We start from the raw sequence: 21,281 nt of genomic DNA on the forward strand, positions 1-21,281 counted from the left end.
TAGATTTCTGTTTCAAAAGTAGTTTATTTTCATCTTTTAAGTGACTTTCCTTTTTTACCTTAAATTTCTAAATGTAAAGGAGTTTCAAATATTTTTGAAGGTATTTCAGTTCTAAACTATTGCATTATAGTGTGATTGGGTCCTCAGTATCATTCATTCACATGTATTCTTATGGCTTGTCACAATTTCCCACTGTTTGGTATTTTCTGGTTTTTATGCTTACTCACAGTACATAGCATCTCATGTGATGTAGATCAGTCTGAAATATCCCAAGCTTTCTCCTTTTGTGCTCCGGAAGGTCTGAACATTTTAATTGGTCCCAATGTGATGATGATGTATGATGTTTCTGCCATATGTTTTGACTTCTCATCACTAAGAAGAGGTTAAACCCTAGTCTTTGTAAGTTGAAAGGTTTTACTGTCACCAATATTGCCACTGTTGAAGGTATTTTGCATATGTGATTCAGATATACTTCCTTCAAAAGAAGAGAAAAGCAAGACTCCACCCATGTTTCTGTGCATTAAAGTGGGAAAACCAATGAGAAAATCCTTTGCCACTCACACCGCAGCCATGGTCCAGCAGTACGGCAAACGGAGGAAACAGCCAGAGTACTGGTTTGCTGTCCCTCGGGAGAGGTGAGTGTCGGCTGACATGGAAAACCTGTTGGTCAATTCAATTCTAATTGCATCTTAGGTTTTTTGTTTGTTTGTTTGTTTGTTTTTTATCTTAAAATACTTAATTTTATTCTTAAACAAGAGATTTCTCATGTACATTGTAGAATTTCTAGGAGAATATTATTTGAGTAGCTACTGCTAAAGGGTGGTTTGTATAGCAAGTTGGAGGCCATCATAGCTGCTGTGTGCTAAACCCCTTTCATACCTTTCTACACAGTTGAATTTTACATGAAAGAAGACTGAGATATTCTCAAGTGCTGGTAACTGAAAGTGCTCTTCCGTTGAGAAGGAAAGCATTCCATGGAGCAATACAAACCTCTCTAATGCAGTAGAGAGGCATGATTGTAATTTTTAAAGTGCTTATTATTCTGGGGAACTGAAGGTCACTCTGGCCTTATGGAGGGAGTGTCTACAACTCACTGGCTTGAGAAACGTGAAATGAGATCACGTGGATGGGCTCCCGGGAATATATACCTCCAGGGAGATTTGTATTTTAAATTGCCAAAGAAGAAATTTTATTGGTTATGTGACAGTCCAGGATAGCAAGTAGTGGCATAGGAATTCTTCAGCAGTGCATCACTGAAGACATTTTTATAATAAAAATAGGAAACGTTATTTTTGGAAAAATTATTTCTGTTTAGTATATGTGGTAGAACAAAAATGTCTTTTAAAAGACCTTGCAGTTAGCTTTCAAGATCGTTAAACTGACACATACTTCTTTTCCCTAATTATTCATCAAACATCAATATCTGGGCAGAAATTTTGACACATACCTGCCAAGAACAAATACTCAGTGAACTTCCTTACGCATGAATTGCTAATAAAGCAAAATTAAATTCCAAGCAAGGGTTCGCTTGCGGGCTGATTAGTACCCCAAATGAGAATTCTCATCAGGAGTTGCCTCATTTTAATGAATTATAGTTTAATTTGAAAAGCAAATAGAACTTAAAATTTTGAAAAAATCAACTGGATTTTAGTTAATGAATTCACTAATATCTTTTCCCTGTCTTAGACACAAACCTATGTTAACACGAACATTAAGCATTTGTTTTATATTTATGTAATATACTCCTCTACCTGTGCCTGTGATCACCACAAGATCTAATTGAAATTTTAAACTAGGGATACTGTGGAGATAAAAAGAAAATGTATCTTTTGTTACTATTTTTAAATGTTTCCACAGAAGCAATGTAAATTTGTGAAGTCCTGTTAAAATCAGAGTTTGAAAATCAAGTGCCACAGCCAGACAGTACCTTAGAAACTTAAGCCAATTCCTGGTTTTATAAGTCATGGAAACTAAGCACTGAAACTTTCAGCCATGTGAACTCCCGGGGTATATAAGAAAAACTAGCCATCATATATGCCACTTTTTTCCCTGGGAAAATGCATTATTTATAATAAAAGGAAGGGGAATCTTCTAGAATAATATAGCAACCTCACACATGTAGTTAATTTTACTGTCATTCTTTAACCCAGAAGAAGTCTGTAATGCTGAAATAGTACTTCTCTTTGACCTTTCGTACAAGTGCTTTTTGGTGAGCTGTTTAAAGTAGGTCACTTGTTGAATACTATTATGTTGGATTTTATGGTGTCCTTGACTTATCTGTCTTTGGCTAGCAAAGAACCTGGCAATACTTAGTTTTCTTTCTTGAACTACCTATTAATTAACTAAAGATTGTCTGGGAGGCATTATATCTCACTGTGTTAATGTTAGATTTTTTTGTGTGTAGATGTTTGGAATTTTTTGTTTTAATTGCTCATTTATGTACTTCCATTTCAACCTACACTATAGGAAGCCACATTGTAGTTTAAGATTGAGAAAGATGGAGAAATCTTACAGTTAATCTCTACTCAGAACTCCAGGTGCACAGTAAGAAATAAGAAAAGTTTATTTTTATTTTTAATTTATGGAATTCTTTAGCACTTAAAGCTCAACGAAGACCTTAAGGAACCAAGAAGTAACACGCAATGCTTTTCTTCCTCTGATGGTGACTTCTGGATTCCCCTGCTACATGAAACTGAGCATTTCTACTTAATGGATCTTTACATGCATTGCAGTTTCAGCAGCTGAGTTTCATCTTAGCAGTGGCTCCCTTGCAAGGTTACATGTCCTTTCATAGGTCTTCTAGATCTGACAACTTATGGTCATCTGCTCATGCACCAAAGCTCCTTTTCACAGGAGAACATTTTGATGATGACTTGACTTTACAAATGGTTTCATCATTCCTCTCTATACTTCTTAAAGATGTTTGTGTTTTTTTTCTTTTTGTTATTATTACTAAGAAATTAATTCTACCAAAATATCTCTTCTGCCTTTGTAGTGTGCTCTCTGGCTTGTTTAACATTCATTCATTGAATGAATAGTTTGAAAAATAAGAAAATGGGGATGGTGGGAGGCCGGGAAAGCAAGATGGGAAGTTGCATAGAGTCTCTATCTCCTTTGCTATCAGTGCAACCCTTGTTGTTAAATTTTAGATCTTAGAAATTAGAGATAAATAGTTTAAAACTACCTAAATACATATTTTTATTTAACTCGGTTGAGGCTGTCAGACCTAAGACCACCATGGATCCGAAACTCTGGCAGTTTTTCTTGCACACTCGTACCCTGCCACTTGAGACATGAGCCCTTTTGCTGAGGCTTAAGTGCATGTCAGCCTAAACCCTCCCGGTCTCCATTGCCAATTGCGGAATCATGTTCCTCTCTTAAATCAGTTGAAGATGAATTGGTGTGCTTAGGAGATTTGCCAAGTGTCCAGAAATTGACTTAAACCTGGGACATGAAAGCTTTCTCAAAGTCTCACTCTTGATGCTAATTTACACATGCGAACAGTGTACAATTCCACCTTATTTTAATTATCTATACAGGATTTCTCAACTTTGGGCACTATTGACATAGTGAGCTGCATATTTTTTTGTCCTGTGGGTAGTAGAATGTTTAGCAGCATGCACAGCCTCTACCCATGATGCCAGTAGCACCTCCCCAGCTGTGACAACCAAAAGTGTCTCCAGACATTTCCAGTTGCCTTCTGAGGGACAGAATCACTTGCAACGGAAAACCACTGTCAAATCTTAGACTGTTAGACCAAGGCCTACACACCGTACTGAAAGTGATTGTGAGCCAGAATAACCAAATCATTTTGGAATTTGACTACATAAAAACTTTATTGTATTTGGACTTCCTCATACAACCACATCAATATTACAACTAAATGATAGAACAACCATATTTGGAAATGATAGAAACTGAGTTGAATGGAAGTCCAACAACACAGAACTGAAGAAACCACATCCATCCAGGTAGGAGATGCGGAGATGCAGAGATGCAGAATGAGCTGGTCCCACACCCACACGTGGTAGATAAAAATTCAGGAGGGATATCTCAGGAGCGAGGAGACTTAGGGCCACACCAGGCTCCCTAGCCCAGGATTCCAGTGCCCTAGAGGAGGTGTGGGGTCTTCGGCTGCCCTGCTCTGGCCGCTGAAACAATGACCCCGAGAGTCAGGCAGAGATGAAGGAGAACCCTTAGGAATGTGGGCCCTTTTACCCCTTTGAAACATGATTTCTTAATTTGAAAAATGGGTCACAGTGAGTGTTAAGTAATTAGATCATATTTGAACCAATGGTTATTGAGTGCATGTACCCTGGCAGGCACTGGGCTAGTGGTAGAAAAGTAAGACTAGGACCCTACCCTTAGGAGCTTACAAAGAGTTCCTAGCACTTTCAAGAGACTTAATAAAATTGTGTTCCAAAGTTTTGGATACTGTTCTATATAAAAAATAATAATTGTCTTTTTTTCTTTCTTAATTCTAAGAGATTACTAGCTTTTTGGTACCAGTAATTCCTTTTCAAGTTAAAACTTTTCTCTTTTCCAGTTACTTATGGCCTATTAATCTCTGAAATGTTTTATAATAATTGATGTTATATTACCCAGCTTTTTAAATAAATACGATGGAAATAGAATTAAATAGCAGGAATTGTGTAGAATTTGCCAAGTCATGCAGAAAAGTTTAATCTAAGCTGAATTAATTGGTTAGTGTGATTTGTGTAATAAGTAATCTAGTAAAAAGAGAGGGGGAAGGGGAAAAGGAGAGGGTATTTTAAAACATTTTTTAACTCAAAAGATTAATGCTAAGATAATTTTAGCAATACTTGAGCACAGATAAGCAGAGGGAGTGGGCAGAATATGCTTTTTGTAATCTGCTTTTTCCCCCACTTTATAAGTTGTACACATTTTTTGTATCCAATACTATGTTACTTTATATATATGAACAAGATAGTTAGCACTCCCATTATGTTTCCTGATTGATTTAATAATGTTCCTGTTTTAGATGTTAGGTTGTTCCGAATTGTTTGCAATTATGAATAGCGCTGCGTTAAACACCTTTGTAAAATCCTTCAGGTGATTTTACCAAGTAAGAGAATATTTTTAAGGCTTTAAAATACGTGTTGCACATGAAAGCAATATCCCACCAGCGTAAGAGTGTCCTTTTTGCCCCATGCTGGGAAATCTAAATAGTGTGATTCTGTATCATTTTGGTAGATGAAAAAGGAAGCTAATGTAACTTTAAAAATGTTTTATTTTAAATTTGAGTGAGAGCTTTTTCTATAACGTTTGTTTGATATAGTCAACAATGGCCTGAGGATTTTTAGTCTACGTGATTTCTTTAGTAATAAATATATTTATATACTGATATACAAATATATATTTCTTTTTTTAAAATGTTATTTATTTTTTAAAGAGGGGGGAAGGGAGGGAGAAAGAGGGAGAGAAACATCAATGTGTGGTTGCCTCTTGCACCCGCGCAACTAGGGACCTGATCTGCAACCCAGGTATGTGCCCTGATTGGGAATTGAACCAGCGACCCATTGGTTCACAGGCTGAGCCACACCACCCAGAGCTAAGTCTTAATTCTAAAATATCATGTTTCTCTAATCAGCTTCTAATTGAGATCAGCAAGCCCTTTGATTTAAAATGGGTAGTTATATTTTGTGCCCACCCACATTTAGAATAAACTCATCATATATATTAAATTTATTCTGTTTTAGAAAGCATGATATTCCTTACATGTCAAGAATAATTGAAATTCCTAAGTACTTTAAAATAGCTAGGATTTTTTTTATACTTTCCAAGTTAAAATGAGTAAGGTACTCATGAGCACACAAGTATCTGACCTTTTAAAAGGTGCTGTCCATGTTGTACAATATATATATTTCTCAGATCCAGTTTGTGAGCAGTAGCAGTACTTCCTACTGTGAATATACTTCCTCTCCAGAGTGCTCCCTGGCTGCCTAGTCCAAAGAGTAGACCCTGGTGTTCAAGGCCCTGTTTTTTTAGAAAGAGTGCCTTTTCTTTAGGTTAGCAGTTCTCCCAAAGATATTCAATGGAAGTCTTATCCCATAGACAAATAATAGGTGTTCACAGTGAAATATGTTTCCTAGTTAGTTCTTAGCTCTATCTAAAATAGTTTTGTGTTCATAGTTGCTATTCGCTTAATAGACCTTTATAGGAATTTCATGGTTTTTTTTTTTCTTTTCTTTACTATTTTTCCTGTTACTGGTATAGTAGAATATACTTAAAATTTTTTTATCTCTAATCACATTTTAATTTTGAGGTTATTTGGTAATTCATATATATGAATATATGTATAGTCTTTAAATATTATTTTTATATATATATTAATATAAAGACTATTTTAGCCCAGTTTCTGTTGGTTTTAAATTCTTTATTAGAGTATGTATAAATTGTGATATGTGTTCCCTTTTCACGTTTCTAACAATGCATACGAAGACCATGTATGGAATTTTTTTTTACAGCAAAGCTATATTGTATTGGTAGAAATGACTGTTGATGGCAGATCCTAATCAGGATCTACCTTTTAATTCTGTGTTTTCCTTTTGTCTTTAAAAAGTATTCACTATTAGTTTTGGAATCTTTAGAGTAAAACCTGAAAGTCATGAGTACTGAGCTTTTTGTGATGGGCCGTTCATTTAAAATTATATTCATTTTTAAATTATGAGTCTAAGCTTTGGACTCTTGATATAATTCTGGTGCTTGAATTGCAACTTTATGTAAAATGCATCAGATTATTCTGATTGAGCACATACCTTTACAAAGATGCTTCTGCGATATCTTCATCATCTAAAGTAGGATTGCCTCTCTTAAAAACTCAAAAGGGAACATCAAGTAAGTTAACTCACCTACTCAGTTATCAATTTCTCCAGTTCTAAGTCAGAAAAGGCTAAGAGGACAGGCAGGGCACTAAATCAGTGCCCTCCAAAACTCCATAGTAGGCACGGTACTGTGGATGGTACTTTGAATGGGTTATCTCAGTTAATACTCGTGGTAGTTCTGTGAGGCATGTGGCATTATACCCCCTTTTACAATCGTAGCAACCGGGACACAGAATTGCAACACTTTGCTCAAACTGACAAATATCAAATCCAGGGTTTATACTCTAGTCTGTTAGATTTTAAATCCCATTCTCATAACCAGATACCACAGCAGGCAGTTGAAACTATTAATTATATCTTTATTTAGTCCAGTGATTTTCAACTGGTGTGCCACAGAAGGCACATTGATGTGTGCTGCAAAAAATTTTAAAACATGTAATACATAACTATTTAGTCAGGAGCACTGACTTCTTTTCCCTTAGATTACCTAATAAAGAAAATCACAACAGCCCACACAGCAATAGCTGTATGGTGTGAATGCCCTGTCTTGAACTATAAATATGTAGGTCAACTAGTAGAGTTGCATCTTATTGGTCATGTTGCATAAGCTTGCATCTGGTTGGTTAATTCATGGTACTAGAAATCCTTATATACATGTACAAGCACTTTATTTTTTTAAAAAGTCACTTTAGAGCAAAAAGGGTAGAGATTTTTTGTAAATTAATCAAAATTCTAGCTTTTTTGTTAGATTGGCAGAATTTTAGTAATTAGTTTATGTGTGCTGTGAGACGAAGAAGATTGAGAATTACTGATTTAGTCTGACAGATCGCCGAAATGGAGTGGGAGAGGTATTCTTCCTACACTCAAAGTCATTTCTTGGTTAATGAGGGAATGAAAATTTGCAGCATCTCCAAATATATTCATCTCCTTGGACTTTTCTGAAATACCTTTCATCTCACTAAATGTGGTTTCAGTGATTATGGACAGAGGAGGTGATTGGCATTTTATGGATGATACTTCATTGGTGCTCATTAACTGAATGGCGAGTGGTCTAATCAGAACATTGTATGGAAAGAAAGAGCTTGACTAAAATGTCCTTTCTCATATTAGATGTTTCAACTTAGTTGCAGGCTGGTTCTAGCACTGGCACATTATTAGAATGAACTTTTATCGACTACAGTGGTTATCTGGCCAAAAACTAAAAAATGCACAAAATTTCATTCTCTGAAGCTAGGGTCACAAGGTCCAGTTACCTTATTTTACATGACTCTTGCTATGAACACAGCACCATGTACTTAAATGCAATTTCCTGTCCTCTGATTCCTCCACCTAAAAGGTTTATACCTTATGGCCACAAAAATCTTGTAGAAAGGTAGTTTGATCTTGTCACATTGCTACAAAAAAATGTCTTCAGCCTTCAGGATTAAAATTTAAACCCGTCAAGCCCTTTGCACACTGGCCTACTTTTCTAGCATTTTCTTGATCTGCCTGAATCTGCAGTTTTATTGAGATTGGCCACTTTATGGGTTTTATCCAGTGTGTTTATGACCTTTGTAGCTTGGCACATTTTTAAAAATACTATACCCCTGGACTCAAGTGGTTGCCCTCACTTCTCTACTTGTGTAAATTCTTGTTTCCCAAAACAATACACCCTACAATGATCTCTCCCCAGATTGGGAGTCACAGTCCTCTCCCGACCTACACTGGCCTGATGAAAACCCACAGGCTCAGAGGCACTGGGGGAGGCTTTGAAGTCCGGCACTTCTCCCCCTTATAGTAGCCATCAGTCTCAGTTTCTAAATTCTGAAAATATATGGCGTTAACAAAGAATTCATGGCTTAGATCAATGGATGCCAAACTTAGTTTTGTAATAGAGTCATATGGGAGCCTTTAAACATTCAGAGTACACGCATCCTTCCCTAAACACCCTGCTACTTTGAATTTAGGTTAGAATGCTAGAATCTTGTAGTCACTCTCCATAAGGTGATACACAAAGGGGTATTATTTGTTCTTCTTTTACTTTAATGCTCTAGCACTTGACATCATTAACCATCCCCCACTTTGACACCCTCTTTCCTTCTGTCATCCCTTCCCAGTCTTTCCTTCCTCTGTTTCCTCATTAAATGTTTCCCTTTAAATGACCCTCTGCCATTATCACTATATATGCAGTTGCCTGCATCTAATTATTTCTTTCTTACATGCCCATCATTTAAAGCTTAGAACTTTCTACTGTGCTCCAAGCACTATACCTAGTGATCTTCAATTTTGGGATCATCCATGGATCAAACAAACACAAGACAGATCATACCCTTAATTGGGTTTTGTTATTTCCATCTTTGTCCTTTCCACTGTCCCCAGAACTCCTGCCTCCTGTTTTCTCCATCATGGTAGCTGGTAACACCAGCGATTGAGTCCCTGAAGCCAGAATGTGGGCATGAGCTTGCTTCTCAGCCATCTCCCCACATCCATTGGTCAGTCACTGCATCTCCCTTATTTTATCCATTTTAACATCTCTAGAACATCTTGCTCCCATTCTGACCCTTCAATGGATAACTAGCTATGAGCCTACATTAAGAAATGCGAATCAGACTTATTGCTGGTTGCTTGGGATGCCTGACTCCCTCTTTACCCACCTCACCTAAGGGCACGTGTCAAATGTCTCCTCTAAGAAACTTTCCCCATCTGGTTTAAATGTCAATCCACTGTACTTCTGCCTCTGTCATAGCACTTACTACACCTTTTTAAAAATGTGGACTTCTTGTGGCTTTTTCCTACTGCACCTTAACCTTCTGAGGGCAGGGGCCAAGTCTTAGGACATCTGTGTCCTAGAACAGCATAGGATTTTCTATATAATATATGCTTATGTGCTAATTGCATGGATGCATGAATAAATTAGCCTATAGTCTAAATAGAAAAAAAAATGTTTAAATAACTTAACCTTATAATTAAAATAATGCATAGAATTTATTCAATTATAAAAATACAGAAAAGTAAAAAGGAATTAAAAAGCTCATAATTTTGTTATGCAAAGCTAACTACACTTTATTTTTGTAGCCTCTTGTCCTTTTTTCTATGCGTGGATTAATGTAATAATTAAACACACATACATATACACTAAACTACTTTTAGTTAAGAGTATCTTTCTCTGCCACTATCCTAGCTGTGTGCATTTAATGAGCATGTATTACTTTAGTAACAAGAAGTAAAATCCTAGAAAAGAAAATTGATTCTCCTAGGAAACTTGCTTTACAATAGAAAGATGTCTGAGTTCTAAGGACCCTCATGAAGACTAAACAAAATGATCTTAAGAACATTATCCTTAGAGAAGAAAAAAAAGATGAATTAAAGGAATCTCAAACTGGTCTAGTTTCCCAGCATGAAATCTTTAACCATAGTTAATGCTAAATTTTCTGAATGAAAGTCATCTGGCTTTTAATGGGATCAGGGCTAAATTGAAATCTATAATGATGGTCATTACTGAGAATACCAGAGTGTTGAATAGCCTTTTAATTCTTATACTTCCTAGAACAACGTAGGTCCTACATAGCCAAACCTAGTACTGTATACCTCAGAACACAGGCTATATTCTGGAAAACTGTAGATTTAAGTATCATACACCATTACATCATGCTGTAATTTTATAATTATGTTTAAGGCATGTCACTGATAAAGAAAAAAAAAAAAAAACCTCCAAAGCAATCCCTAAAGGAATTATTTTTCTCTCTCTCTCTCTTTGTATTTAACACAGGTTATACGTTTGGGGAAACTACTGAACAAATATAAGTTATAGGATTATTAGTAGCTTATGTAAATATTCACACTTCTCTTTTTGAATACTTTAAAATGTTTTGAAGTGATATTGCTTCCTTTCAATCTTTTCCTAGCTGTTTTATCTTTTTTTCCATCAACTTAAAGTTCTAGAAATTCCTCATTACCTTCCAAAAGGACCTTATTAGGCAGCCACTCTTCAGTAACTGCACTAACCAGCTTTGGCAAATGCCTTGAGTTAATCAGTGACTCTGTAGCCAGACCTAAGCTCATGAAAAAATAACCCCCTTTATAAGTGAGCTCTTCACTGTGGTGGCTGTCCTTTCTGCTGGAGGAGTGAGCACCAGCACTTCGAAGAGTGGCTCGTGGACCTCTCTTTCCCATTGCAGGATAATTAATCCTTGTCCATGGGTGCTGCACACAGTGTTTGGGAGTAAGTATGCAGAAACTAATTATTGAAAGCCTACGTGCCTGCAGGAGCCAGACAAGGAATGGCGGGGGGGCATCTCTGAGGCCTATGTTAATTATGGGCTCTAGGGAACAGCTGCCGGGAACTTCTTATTACCTCCGCAGGAATGTTGCTATGTGGGAACGTGAGCCCAGTGTTGCGAGGTCTTCCCATCATTTCCAGAAGCAGATGGAATCTGGATTATGTGTGTCAAATCTCCCCAATTTTTAAGTAATAGCCACTGTTTAATTTTTGTAAGTAGTATTCAGTCCAGAAAGAGGGCATCTGCTCCCGAATCCAAGCTACAGGCTGCCAGCCTTAGGCCTCTGTCATTGGTATTCATAAAAGCTTCCAATTTTTACTTATTTTGAATGATCCCTTTTTAAACTGTAACTGGTGTTTTGGATCAATGATTTGCAAAAGAACATTCCTATCATTCTTGGTGATGTAAACGAAGAAATATATTTAGTTAGTACTTTGTAAATAAATTTATTTTTACATTTTTTCAACTTTATTTTAAATAAATTAGTTTAACTATGAACAAATTCCTTTTCTAATAATTTGTAGAATAAAGTTTTCTTTTTACGGATGTTATACCTGGGCATCAGTAACCATTGGTTTCATTTGGGGTTGCAGAATGTTGAATCTGGAGAGACAGGGCAAGGAAAATGACCTTTCTCATATAAGGTCCTCAGGTCAGGCCAGTGAGGTGGGTTTTCAAAGGTGGCAGTTTTCTGGTAACAACCTCTGTAGTGAAAAGTGCTTTGCCCTAAAGGCTTGTGTGGCTGTGTTCAGAATGAAGCCTGAGAAGATTTTAGAGTGGAGTGCATTGCTATGTCTTTAATTTATAATTAATAACACAAGTGAACAGTGGGGCTGCATGCATATATATTTTAGTACTCTAGGTCATATTCTTTCTCCTTTCGTTTCCTTGTTTTATTATTTCCCATTCTCTGTGCCATAATGTATTTTTGAAGTGTGTTTTTTAATGGAATAGCTGTTGAACTGTTTAGTGATTTCTGCTTATAATTTTTAAATTAAGTGGGTAGTTTTGGAGGTTATGTCTTGCTCTGTAGAGATAGCCCCATTTTTTTCTTACCAATCAAGTTACTTTTGATAAGACAGGAACTGCTTCTGGGTCATTTCGGTCAAGTTTGTTGGCTTGTATGATAACAAGTTTTAGGTAATCACACGGAAGGGACTTTCTAAAAGATCTGCCCAAAAGTAGAATGAATTTCCTTATACATTTGATGCTCCAGACACCTGTATAGGTTTTCTTATCTTTATTTTAGAAGCTCAAAGAGATTAATTATTAATAATTGCAAGCCTAATCGCCTGCAGGAGTCAGACAAGAATGGAGAGAGGGCCACTCAGAGGCCGATGTTAATTACCTGCTCTAGGGAACAGCTGGTGAGAACCCCTGTACTACCTCCCACCTAGCGGTTCCCAAAGCCTCCATCTGGGAACCAGTAGCACGAATCTGGGAGTTCAGGTCTTTAACTTAGAAATATGTACTTTTTTTTTTTTTTTACTTTACCTCATAACTGTGTTGTTTTTTTTTTTTTTTTAAAGGAAAAACAACAGTAAATTACATCCTGCCATAGCTAGTAGTCTTTTTTGATAATATAGATTATGATTATACCTACCACTCTTATTCTACTATATGAGTAGTAGAATGATGTTTTGTTGCAAGCATCACTCAGAGTTTTTATCAGGTCTTAGAGTCCTCAACCCTACAGCTTTGTCAGTGACAGACTTTTTCTAAAGAGTAAAACCAGGACAGTGGGACTGACCATAGAGGCAGTGGTGAGTCTTATTGGTGGAGACCGTGAACTGACCAGAGGTTGAGGTTAGTTTTACCTCTCACATGCTGTGTGGCCTTGGGCAAGTTAATCTGTGTAAGCATCTGTTTCTTCCTCCATTGAATCAGAACGACAATGGTAGTGGCCACCTCCTGGGGTTACTATGAGAAGAAAAATGAGCTTGCCCTTGCGCTAAATGAAAGTTAGTTGTAGCTGCTACTATGATTGCTCCTGGAATCAGCAGTGCTCTGTTGCCTTAGGTAAGGCTGCTGCCTCCCAGGAACCATCTTTGAATTTCTTTTTCATAGATGGCAACTTTTATCTGCTCAATAGAGATTTGTAATTTGAATTAGGTATTTCCTTTGGGGTGAATCCTGAAAAGAGCCCATGTTGATGATAAAAACCTTTGAGTTTATGAAGAAATCTGATTAAGTACAAATTTGCAATTTAACAGAAAATCTAAACAAAGCCCAAGTGCCAGGTTTTGGTAGTCACTGTTGCCAGATGGGTTCGAACTGGTCATGCCTGGAGGAGTGTGTATGGCAAGCTTCTCCCCATGTCTGCTGCCACACCTGTGCTCTGGCCTTGATCATCTCTTGGCTGGGTCACTATTGTAGCCTTCTCAACAAAGCCTTTGTTTTTAGGCAGTTTTATCTTTCCCTGACCTCCCCTGCTTGGCTCCACAGCAGTCTTTCTAAATGATGGAGCTGGCCAGGCCTTCCCTGCCAAAGCCCCGGGTGTCGCCTCCCCAGCGCATCTCAGGCTTCGGTGGTTCACACACTTCCTTCACAAATATCCCCATAGCTGCATCCTGGCTGGACTCCTGTTCACTTCACAGTTGTCTTTCAAGGACTGAAATCCTTCTTTTTTTCTTAGCCTTTTCCTAAGCAGTCATATCTGTGCGGTCAGAAGTATAATAGGCTCATTGTACTTACTACTGATACTCTTTAAATAAGTATGTAACTGTCAAATCATGCCCCTCGTGTATCCTCGGGATCACCGGGGCCGTCCCTGCCACACTTTGGGCAACCGTGGCCTCCAGGTAAGGTCCAAGCATCTTAGCCCATGCCCAGGACTTCCTGACCCGTGGACCCAGCCCCTCTGGCCTTTTCTTTATCATCTCCCACCACTGCACTAAGTCAAGAATAACTCTCACTCTCATTCCTCCTTTCAGGAGTTCCTGCCCTGCCTGACGAGTCCTGTTCAACACAGGCAATCAGCTCAGAGGCCCACTGGCTTCTGTTGCATGTTGTTGGAATTGAGTGAGGAGGTTTTCTTTACTGCCCTCCACCTGCGGGCTTGGGCAGGGCTGGGCGTCCATCTCAGCAGCCTGTCCCTGTTACAGAATTCCCTGTCAGAAGGCACCAGTAACCTGGTCCCATTGCCCTTCTTTCTCCCTGCCATGTCCAGCTCGCCCTCCTTCCAGCATCCCCTGCTCTTAAAATGCCATGTCTGTCTGCACAGGTTGCCTCTGGTGCAAGGCCATTCCCCCTTCCTCCTGGAACTAACTGGCTCTTCCTGTCCTTCAACACCCAGCTTAACCATGACTCTAGCCTGAGATGATTCTCCCCTGGGCTTACCTTTGTCATTGTTCTTTAAAATAAAATAAAATAGGCAGCAGCATGAGCCCAGGGGCCCAGTGGATGTTGGAGCAAAGATATCACGGCACACAGCTGGAACAAAGAGAACATGTTGGGGACTCGCACAAAACAAAGCTCTCAGGCAGCCCCAAGGAGTTTCAGTTTATCATAAAACCTCTGGGGTGTTCTTAGGAGGGTTTTACATGGCAGGGTGAAGTGATCAGACTTACATTTTATAGAATTGCTCCTACTTCTCTGCTATTTCTTCTTGGCTTCTTTCTGGGACCACTTCCCCTTAAACGTTAGCATTTGCGAGGACCCGGTTCTTGACCCAGTTCCCTGTTACCGCACCCATGGTTCATGGCCAATATAGTGACAACTAGTAATTGTGTTAGCTTGGCCAGAGGCTGTGGATAGTGTCCTGAGCTAACAGGCTGAGAAATGCTCAATGGCTCATCAAGACCACAGGTCCCAGAGTGCGCTTCAAAAAAAGCCATTAGCAGACTTTCAGAGGTCAAGACCAATGGTGCCTAAGTTACTGTTCAGTTTGACAGTAGGTCACGTCGAGAAAATGAGCTTCACTAATGTAATGAGGGAGGAAGCAAGATTTTAAAACTTGGCCTCCTGTTAGACAGAATCTGAGGCAGGTTTAACAAAGGGCATGTACTAACAGGTGAATAAAATCAGAATGGAAGAATTAAAGAATGAAAAGAAGTTGGAAAGTATGCTAACCCAAATGTTAACAATGTACGCTGAAGGCAAGATGAGCTGTGGGAAGGGAGCTCTAGGGAACAAAATGTAGAGGCTTTTCTGTTTTAAGGACGGGGGAATGCAAGCAGGTTTGTGAATTGAGATGGAGGTAAAGGGAAGTAAAGAGGTGGCGGTGAAGTGGAAGTAATAGAGGAAGTTCACCGAGAAGCAGGCCTGCTGAAAGTACAGGAGGGAGGGTTAAAACTGGACGAGGTACCTTTTTCTGAAGAGAAAGATTGCCAAGAGCGACAGCCGAGGGGAGTGTGTTATTAGAACAGTGTAATGGACAATCCTCTGTGCAGAGCTCAGACAAAGCAGAGGTCTGGCATAGCAGGGTGTGGGGTAGTCAAGCAAGAGGCCTGGAGGAGAGTGTGGAACCCCCCGAGGGAGGGTTCCTCCTAGCTAAGGTCAGCTGCCTTTGACTTAGAGTGGGTCCCTCAAGTATGAATATGCAAACCCAGCAATGTCCTGCATCTCTAGAGAGGAGTTAGAACCAATCATTTCTGTTTCAGTGGCCAGGTGTTTGGAAGGGCATGGGTAGTGGAAGACCCCAGTGCTGTGCCTCTGGGGACAGCAAGGAGGGTAAGATGGAAAGATTGACCTTGAAGTGTGTGGACCCAGGAGGGGCTGATGGTTACGTGGGATAAGAGGAAGGAGGGAGGTCAGGGTGAGACTCTTAACTGATAGAGTCTTAAGGAAGGAATGGGTAAGGAGAAGGCAGAGGGCCAGGAGGGGAATTTTCAGAACTTGAGGCCTGTTTCCAGAGGGGAGGGTAGAGTTCTGGGAAATAACCACCAGGAACCCAAAAGAACCATTCCAAGAATTTGGTTAAATAAACTTTAGTAAACTACTCTAATCTGGAAAGAAAAAGGATGAAGTCATATCCCCTTCCTCTCTTCCCCAATTAATTAGTAGAAATAACAAACAAAAGATGGAGAATTGAACAAAAGTAGAGCTGGGAAGAGGGGCCCTGAATCTTACATTTGGTCTCCAGGGGCCTAAGAATTAAATCATCAGTTTGGTTCCAAATGAACTCGAATTTGTTCTGTGGAACAGGCCTTTCTCATTCCTCATTCCTCCTGCTTTTCCACCAGCAGTTTGGTGTGGGGGCCTCTCTATATTGGAGAGGGAAGAAACGTGAGCAAGGCTGTTTGTGAGGGAACCCAGGCTAGGACAATGGCTGAGAAGAGACATGAGCATTTCCCATTGGGGTGCCCTGTTGCAGGCATCTCACCTGAGACCTCCCAAGGGTGATTGTTGCCCCTAAGGCAGAGCCCACCCCCTGAGAGAGGAGGGAGGCCATTCAGGACTGCTGCCCTGCCCTGCCTGCAGCGGAGAACCGTTCCCACAAACACGGCTGAGGTGCGGCGGCCTCCCCACGGAGTTCCCCAAGCACAGAGCACAGTGCTTGCGGTGCTGTGAGCCTGTGGATGAAAGGTGTAGGGGGAGGGACAGGGGTGGACGGCATGTGCCTGAAGGGCCACCCAGGGCATTTCACTAATACTAAACTTCATTAATAAAACCCAAAGCCAGAGAAGTAGTTGCCCACATTGTGAGACCTCTGACTGTGGACAGATATGGAAATGTACTTGCCCCACTCGGAGTTCAGCAGTCATAAAAGAAGAGGCAATTAGCTTAGATTGGCTGGAACATTTCCAGGGATGGGGAGTTTGGGCACATTATTCAGTCTGCTGCTGAACCTCAGTTTTTTAACCTTTAAATTGGGCATAGTAACAACTCTTAGAGTTATACGTAATGCAGTGTAAGGTCCACGAGGCAGGGAATCACATCTTTTCTTTTTAGGTAGCAGGTATGTTTCATCAGCATTGCTAAAAACTGGAAGGTTGCTTCTGGGTTTAATATTAAAAATATTACTCTGAGCCTCTTTCCTGTGGTATTTTTTTGAGGATGCCTTTTTCCTCTTTTTCTAGAGACTTTCTCCTAACAAGCCCAGTGCTCACTTAGTTTAAAGGGTTGACCCTGACTCCTGATATCTCACCACTGACCAGTGCAGAATAGGCCACTCACTCTAGTGACAAACCCAGAGGCATGATTCACCACTCACTGTGAACCTAGCAGTTTTAAGAGAAGAGGCTTAGAAGCCCACTTATCTGGTCACGCCAGGTTCCTACCCAGGTTGAGATATTTTTTCTAGAGAGAATGGCATATGCAAGTAAGAATACTTCATGCCTAAATTCTATATATAATATATGTAGCCATTTTCTTCCATAGTATGCCCTCTGTGGCAGGTAGCTTTGTCTAAGTTTTGCCACGAGCAACACACCATGCCCAGTTAACCAGTTCCTAAAATAATCATGGCATTCATATGGATCTTGAGTTATCAGTCTAGACCAGATCACTCCCTCTTCTTTTCAAGAAGCAGGTAGAGGAAGAGGTGTTATTCTTTCCTATAGGTTTACCCCTATTAGGACCACCTTAATTCATCAAAGTTGCCCTGGCTGGTTTGGCTCAGTGGATTGAGCGTCGGCCTGCGAGCTAAGTGTCGCTGGTTCGATCTTCCAGTCAGGGCACATCAGAGAAGGAAAACTCTGACTCCAAAAAACCTCCGCTGCCTTGTGGCATACCTCTTCAGGGGAAAGGCTAAGGGAGTAAACCCCGACAGAAAATCCGGAGCCGGAGTCCCTAAGGCGGTTCGACGTTGTAGTCAACACCGGCAACTCCTGCGGCGCACCTGAAGCCAAGCTGTATTGACTCCGTCTTTCCCTTGGACCCTTCAGCTGCGAAGAGAGGGGGGGTCTGCTGCATGGGCAACAGCAGACCCTCCATATCACCCTGCCCAGGCTCTGTAGCTTCAGCTTCACTGGAGAGGACACTCCAGCGTCATCACAAGATGTCGATTCAACACGGGAGGAGACAGATACCGTGTCACTCCCGAGTTGGACTGCACAGCCATTCTCGGCGGTGCAGATGGACTCTTAAGAAGCTACACCATCGTTTCTCGAGACGGACGGCTGCCGACGACGACAAATTCATCAAAGTTGCTCTAATAATCTTGAACTTCAAAAGAGAAGGTGTTAGGCACAAGATTCCTCCCTCACAGGAAATCCTTTGGGCTTCACCTAGATCTTTCCTTTCTCTCATTTTCCGTCCCTTTCACCCTCCCAGTGGGTTGTGGGAATGGGTTGTCTTCATCAAGCAGAAAATGTCTAATTATATCCTCCTTAAGAATGATGGGTCCTTCTTACCTCCCACCTTCATAATTAAAAAGGACTGCTCCAATGGTCTCCCCGAGCAGCCTGATGTCTTTGTCACCAGGAAGGGAACTGACTGGGAGTTGCTAAGATAAGCTTTCTCCTTAAAATATTTATATACCTGCAGATTTCATAATTTATATTTTCTTATAACACCTAAGAAAAAATGAAATCTTAACTCCAATCTTGTGCCTCATCCCTCATTTCCTTGCAGTCTTGCGCAGGGATAAGTACCAGCGTGTGCTTTTAGTATTTCTGGGAATGCTTCTTGAATGTGCATGCTTGTGCAGCAACTTTTCCTTTTAGGATAAAATGTTAGAGGACAAATGAACAGTTTTTCTTGGAAAATGGGTCCACAAACTGATAAAAATATGTCTGTGTCATAACTAGCAAGTTAACTGGGAACTGGTGCAGAAATCAGTGTGGGTTTAAGTGGAGGACTTGGTAGTATGGCTGAAAGAAGTCTGTTTGCCACCTCAGGAGATGAGTCCTGGCTGTGAGGCTGATGGTAGACTTCAGAGCTCCCATTCCCATAAAAGTAAGGAGAGTTAGTTGGATTAAACGATATCCAATATCCCCACCAGCTGCCCTGTTCTAATAGGTAAGCTCCGCAAGGTCAGACTCAGTGACATGTAGTCGGTGCACAGGGAGCGTTGTCAAAGGAAGCAGTGCCCTCCAGCCAGGGACCGACCATCGGGAAAACATCTGCAGTTGAATGAATTGGGTGGACTTACAGTGAAGGACAGTGCATTCCATGGAACCCTGGGCCATCTCAGGAAGAGGGTGCTAGAAAAGAGTTGTGGGATTTAGGTTAGTGTTAGGTGATTCGTCAAGGACTTAAGGAGCTGGGACTTCGCTCTAGGTTGGAAGCAGAGATCATTCTATGATTGGGTTTCTTCTAAATCTTACCTAGGAGGGAAAGCTGGAGAGGTTAATGCTGTAATGGGTAAAGAATAGCAGTCATTCACATTAGCCAGATAAGAGGGATGTTAGGTCATTTTTGTGACTGGACAGTGCTCCTGTTTTTGCTGTGTTGAGATATGAGACTTCAGAGGGGTCTTGTTTTTACCATGGTTCATCGTGGGCATAGAGTGGCCTTGCCTGATGCTGAGGTTTTGTAAAATTGTTTGTATTCAATAGGAAATTCCCAAGGCCTAGCTGTGAGTAACCAGCTAGCTCCTAGCAACACTGGGGCCTGGCTGAGAAGGACCAGGCTAGATCCCAGGTGTTAGGGACTGCTTTTCTCTTTCTCACAAGTAAGCTAGCCACCCAATAATTAGGAAGCCATTTTATCCAGTGTGGCTATACATGTAATAATGTCTCCTCTTCCAAAAGTTCGGCTGAAGCCTATTTGATTCTCAACTCTATTACAACATATACAGTTAAGATAAATGAAATTTTACGTGTTAGAAAATCGAAAGAGTTAAAATTGTATACTTATCAAACCTCTCTGGAGTGGTGACTTATTTCATTGTTTCTAAGTTAATTATGAATAGAAAATTTCATACAACATGGTAGACATAGTTCAGAGATTCCAAAGACTGTATAGTGCTGGTGGGAGGGCAAACAATGATATCCCTCAAAAGGGCAACATGGTATTATAATACAGCAAATCGTCAGTGACTTGTTCTTTTGACAGTGCTATCTCACCCCTGGGAATATATGCTATAGCTACACCTGTACACATGTGAAATGACTCACACACCAAGTTATTCATCACAGCATTGTTTATAATAGCACAATATCGTAAGCAGCCCAAGTGTACAGCTGTAGAGGATGGTTACATAAACTCTGGTCAATCCACATAGTAAAGGACTGTGTAGCTATAAGCAAAAGAATGAGGAAGCCATCTATATACTGATGTGGAAAGATATTTAGGATATATTAAGTGAAATAGTCAAGGTAGAAAGTAGTACTATCTTTTGTAGAAATGGAAGACAAAAAAAGATACATAGTTATACATACATAGCTATACAAACACAAGAAACTAAAACAGTGGTCTTCTATAGAGGAAGAGGGTGGGCACAGAATGCAGTGGACAGGGTTGTGAGGGAGAAGGAAACTTCTCATTATTTGCTTTTTAAAATATAATTTTGATGCTTGAGTTATAACAAATGTACTACTTCTTCCAAAAAATTAAAATAACTTAAAGATATGATGTAAAATGTCTTTCTCCCATTCCATTCTATTCCTCAGAGGTATCCATTTGGATCAATTTCTTATATAGACTCTAGAGTAGTACACTGTATTAGTCAAGGATCTCCAGAGAAACAGAAATAACGAGAGGGGGGCGGTGTGTGTGTGTGTGTGTGTTTGTGTGGGGGGAGAGAGAGAGAGAGAGGGAGATTGAGATTGAGATTTGTTTTAAGGAATTGGCTTACATGGTGTGGAGGCTGGCAATTCCAAAATCTGAAGGGTAAGCTGAGGGGCTGGATACCCAGGGAAGAGTTGATTTTACAGCCTCAAGTATGAAGGCCAACTAGAGACAGAACTCCTTCTTGCTCAGGCGAGTTCAGTTCTCCCCTTAAGGTTTTCAGCTGATTGGGTGAAGCCTACTCACAATATGGAGGGTAACTTGCATTACTGAAAGTCTACTAATTTAAATGTTAATCACATCTAAAAACAAAAAACAAGAAAGAAACCTTTACAGCAACATCTACACTAGCATTTGACCTAAAAGTGGCCCAGGCCAACGAAGTTGACATATAAAATTAGCCATCACTTTCATGTACCATTATAACACATATCTATAATCTGTTTTTAAAATAGAAATGGTTGCATATCATACACACTGATACATACCTTATCTTGGGTGAGAACTTTTCATAGTTTGAAGGAATGGGAGAAATCTCAAAGGAAGTATACCTTTAAAGAAT

The 21,281-nt window shown here is 40.0% G+C and overlaps 1 protein-coding gene across 3 annotated transcripts in view; it reads left to right on the top strand.

Moving 5' to 3' along the window:
- Nucleotides 1–21,281, top strand: part of NCOA7 (nuclear receptor coactivator 7) — a 129,896-nt gene that overhangs the window by 89,658 nt on the left and 18,957 nt on the right. For all 3 annotated transcript variants that reach the window (XM_090279816.1, XM_090279817.1, XM_090279818.1), the window contains one exon: nucleotides 467–635. In XM_090279816.1, coding sequence (XP_090135942.1) covers nucleotides 467–635 — 169 coding nt within the window. The remainder of the gene's footprint in view (nucleotides 1–466; nucleotides 636–21,281) is intronic.

Source organism: Furipterus horrens, unplaced genomic scaffold, assembly GCF_987537825.1.
Source record: "Furipterus horrens unplaced genomic scaffold, mFurHor1.1.pri manual_scaffold_6, whole genome shotgun sequence".
Lineage (NCBI taxonomy): Eukaryota > Metazoa > Chordata > Mammalia > Chiroptera > Furipteridae > Furipterus > Furipterus horrens.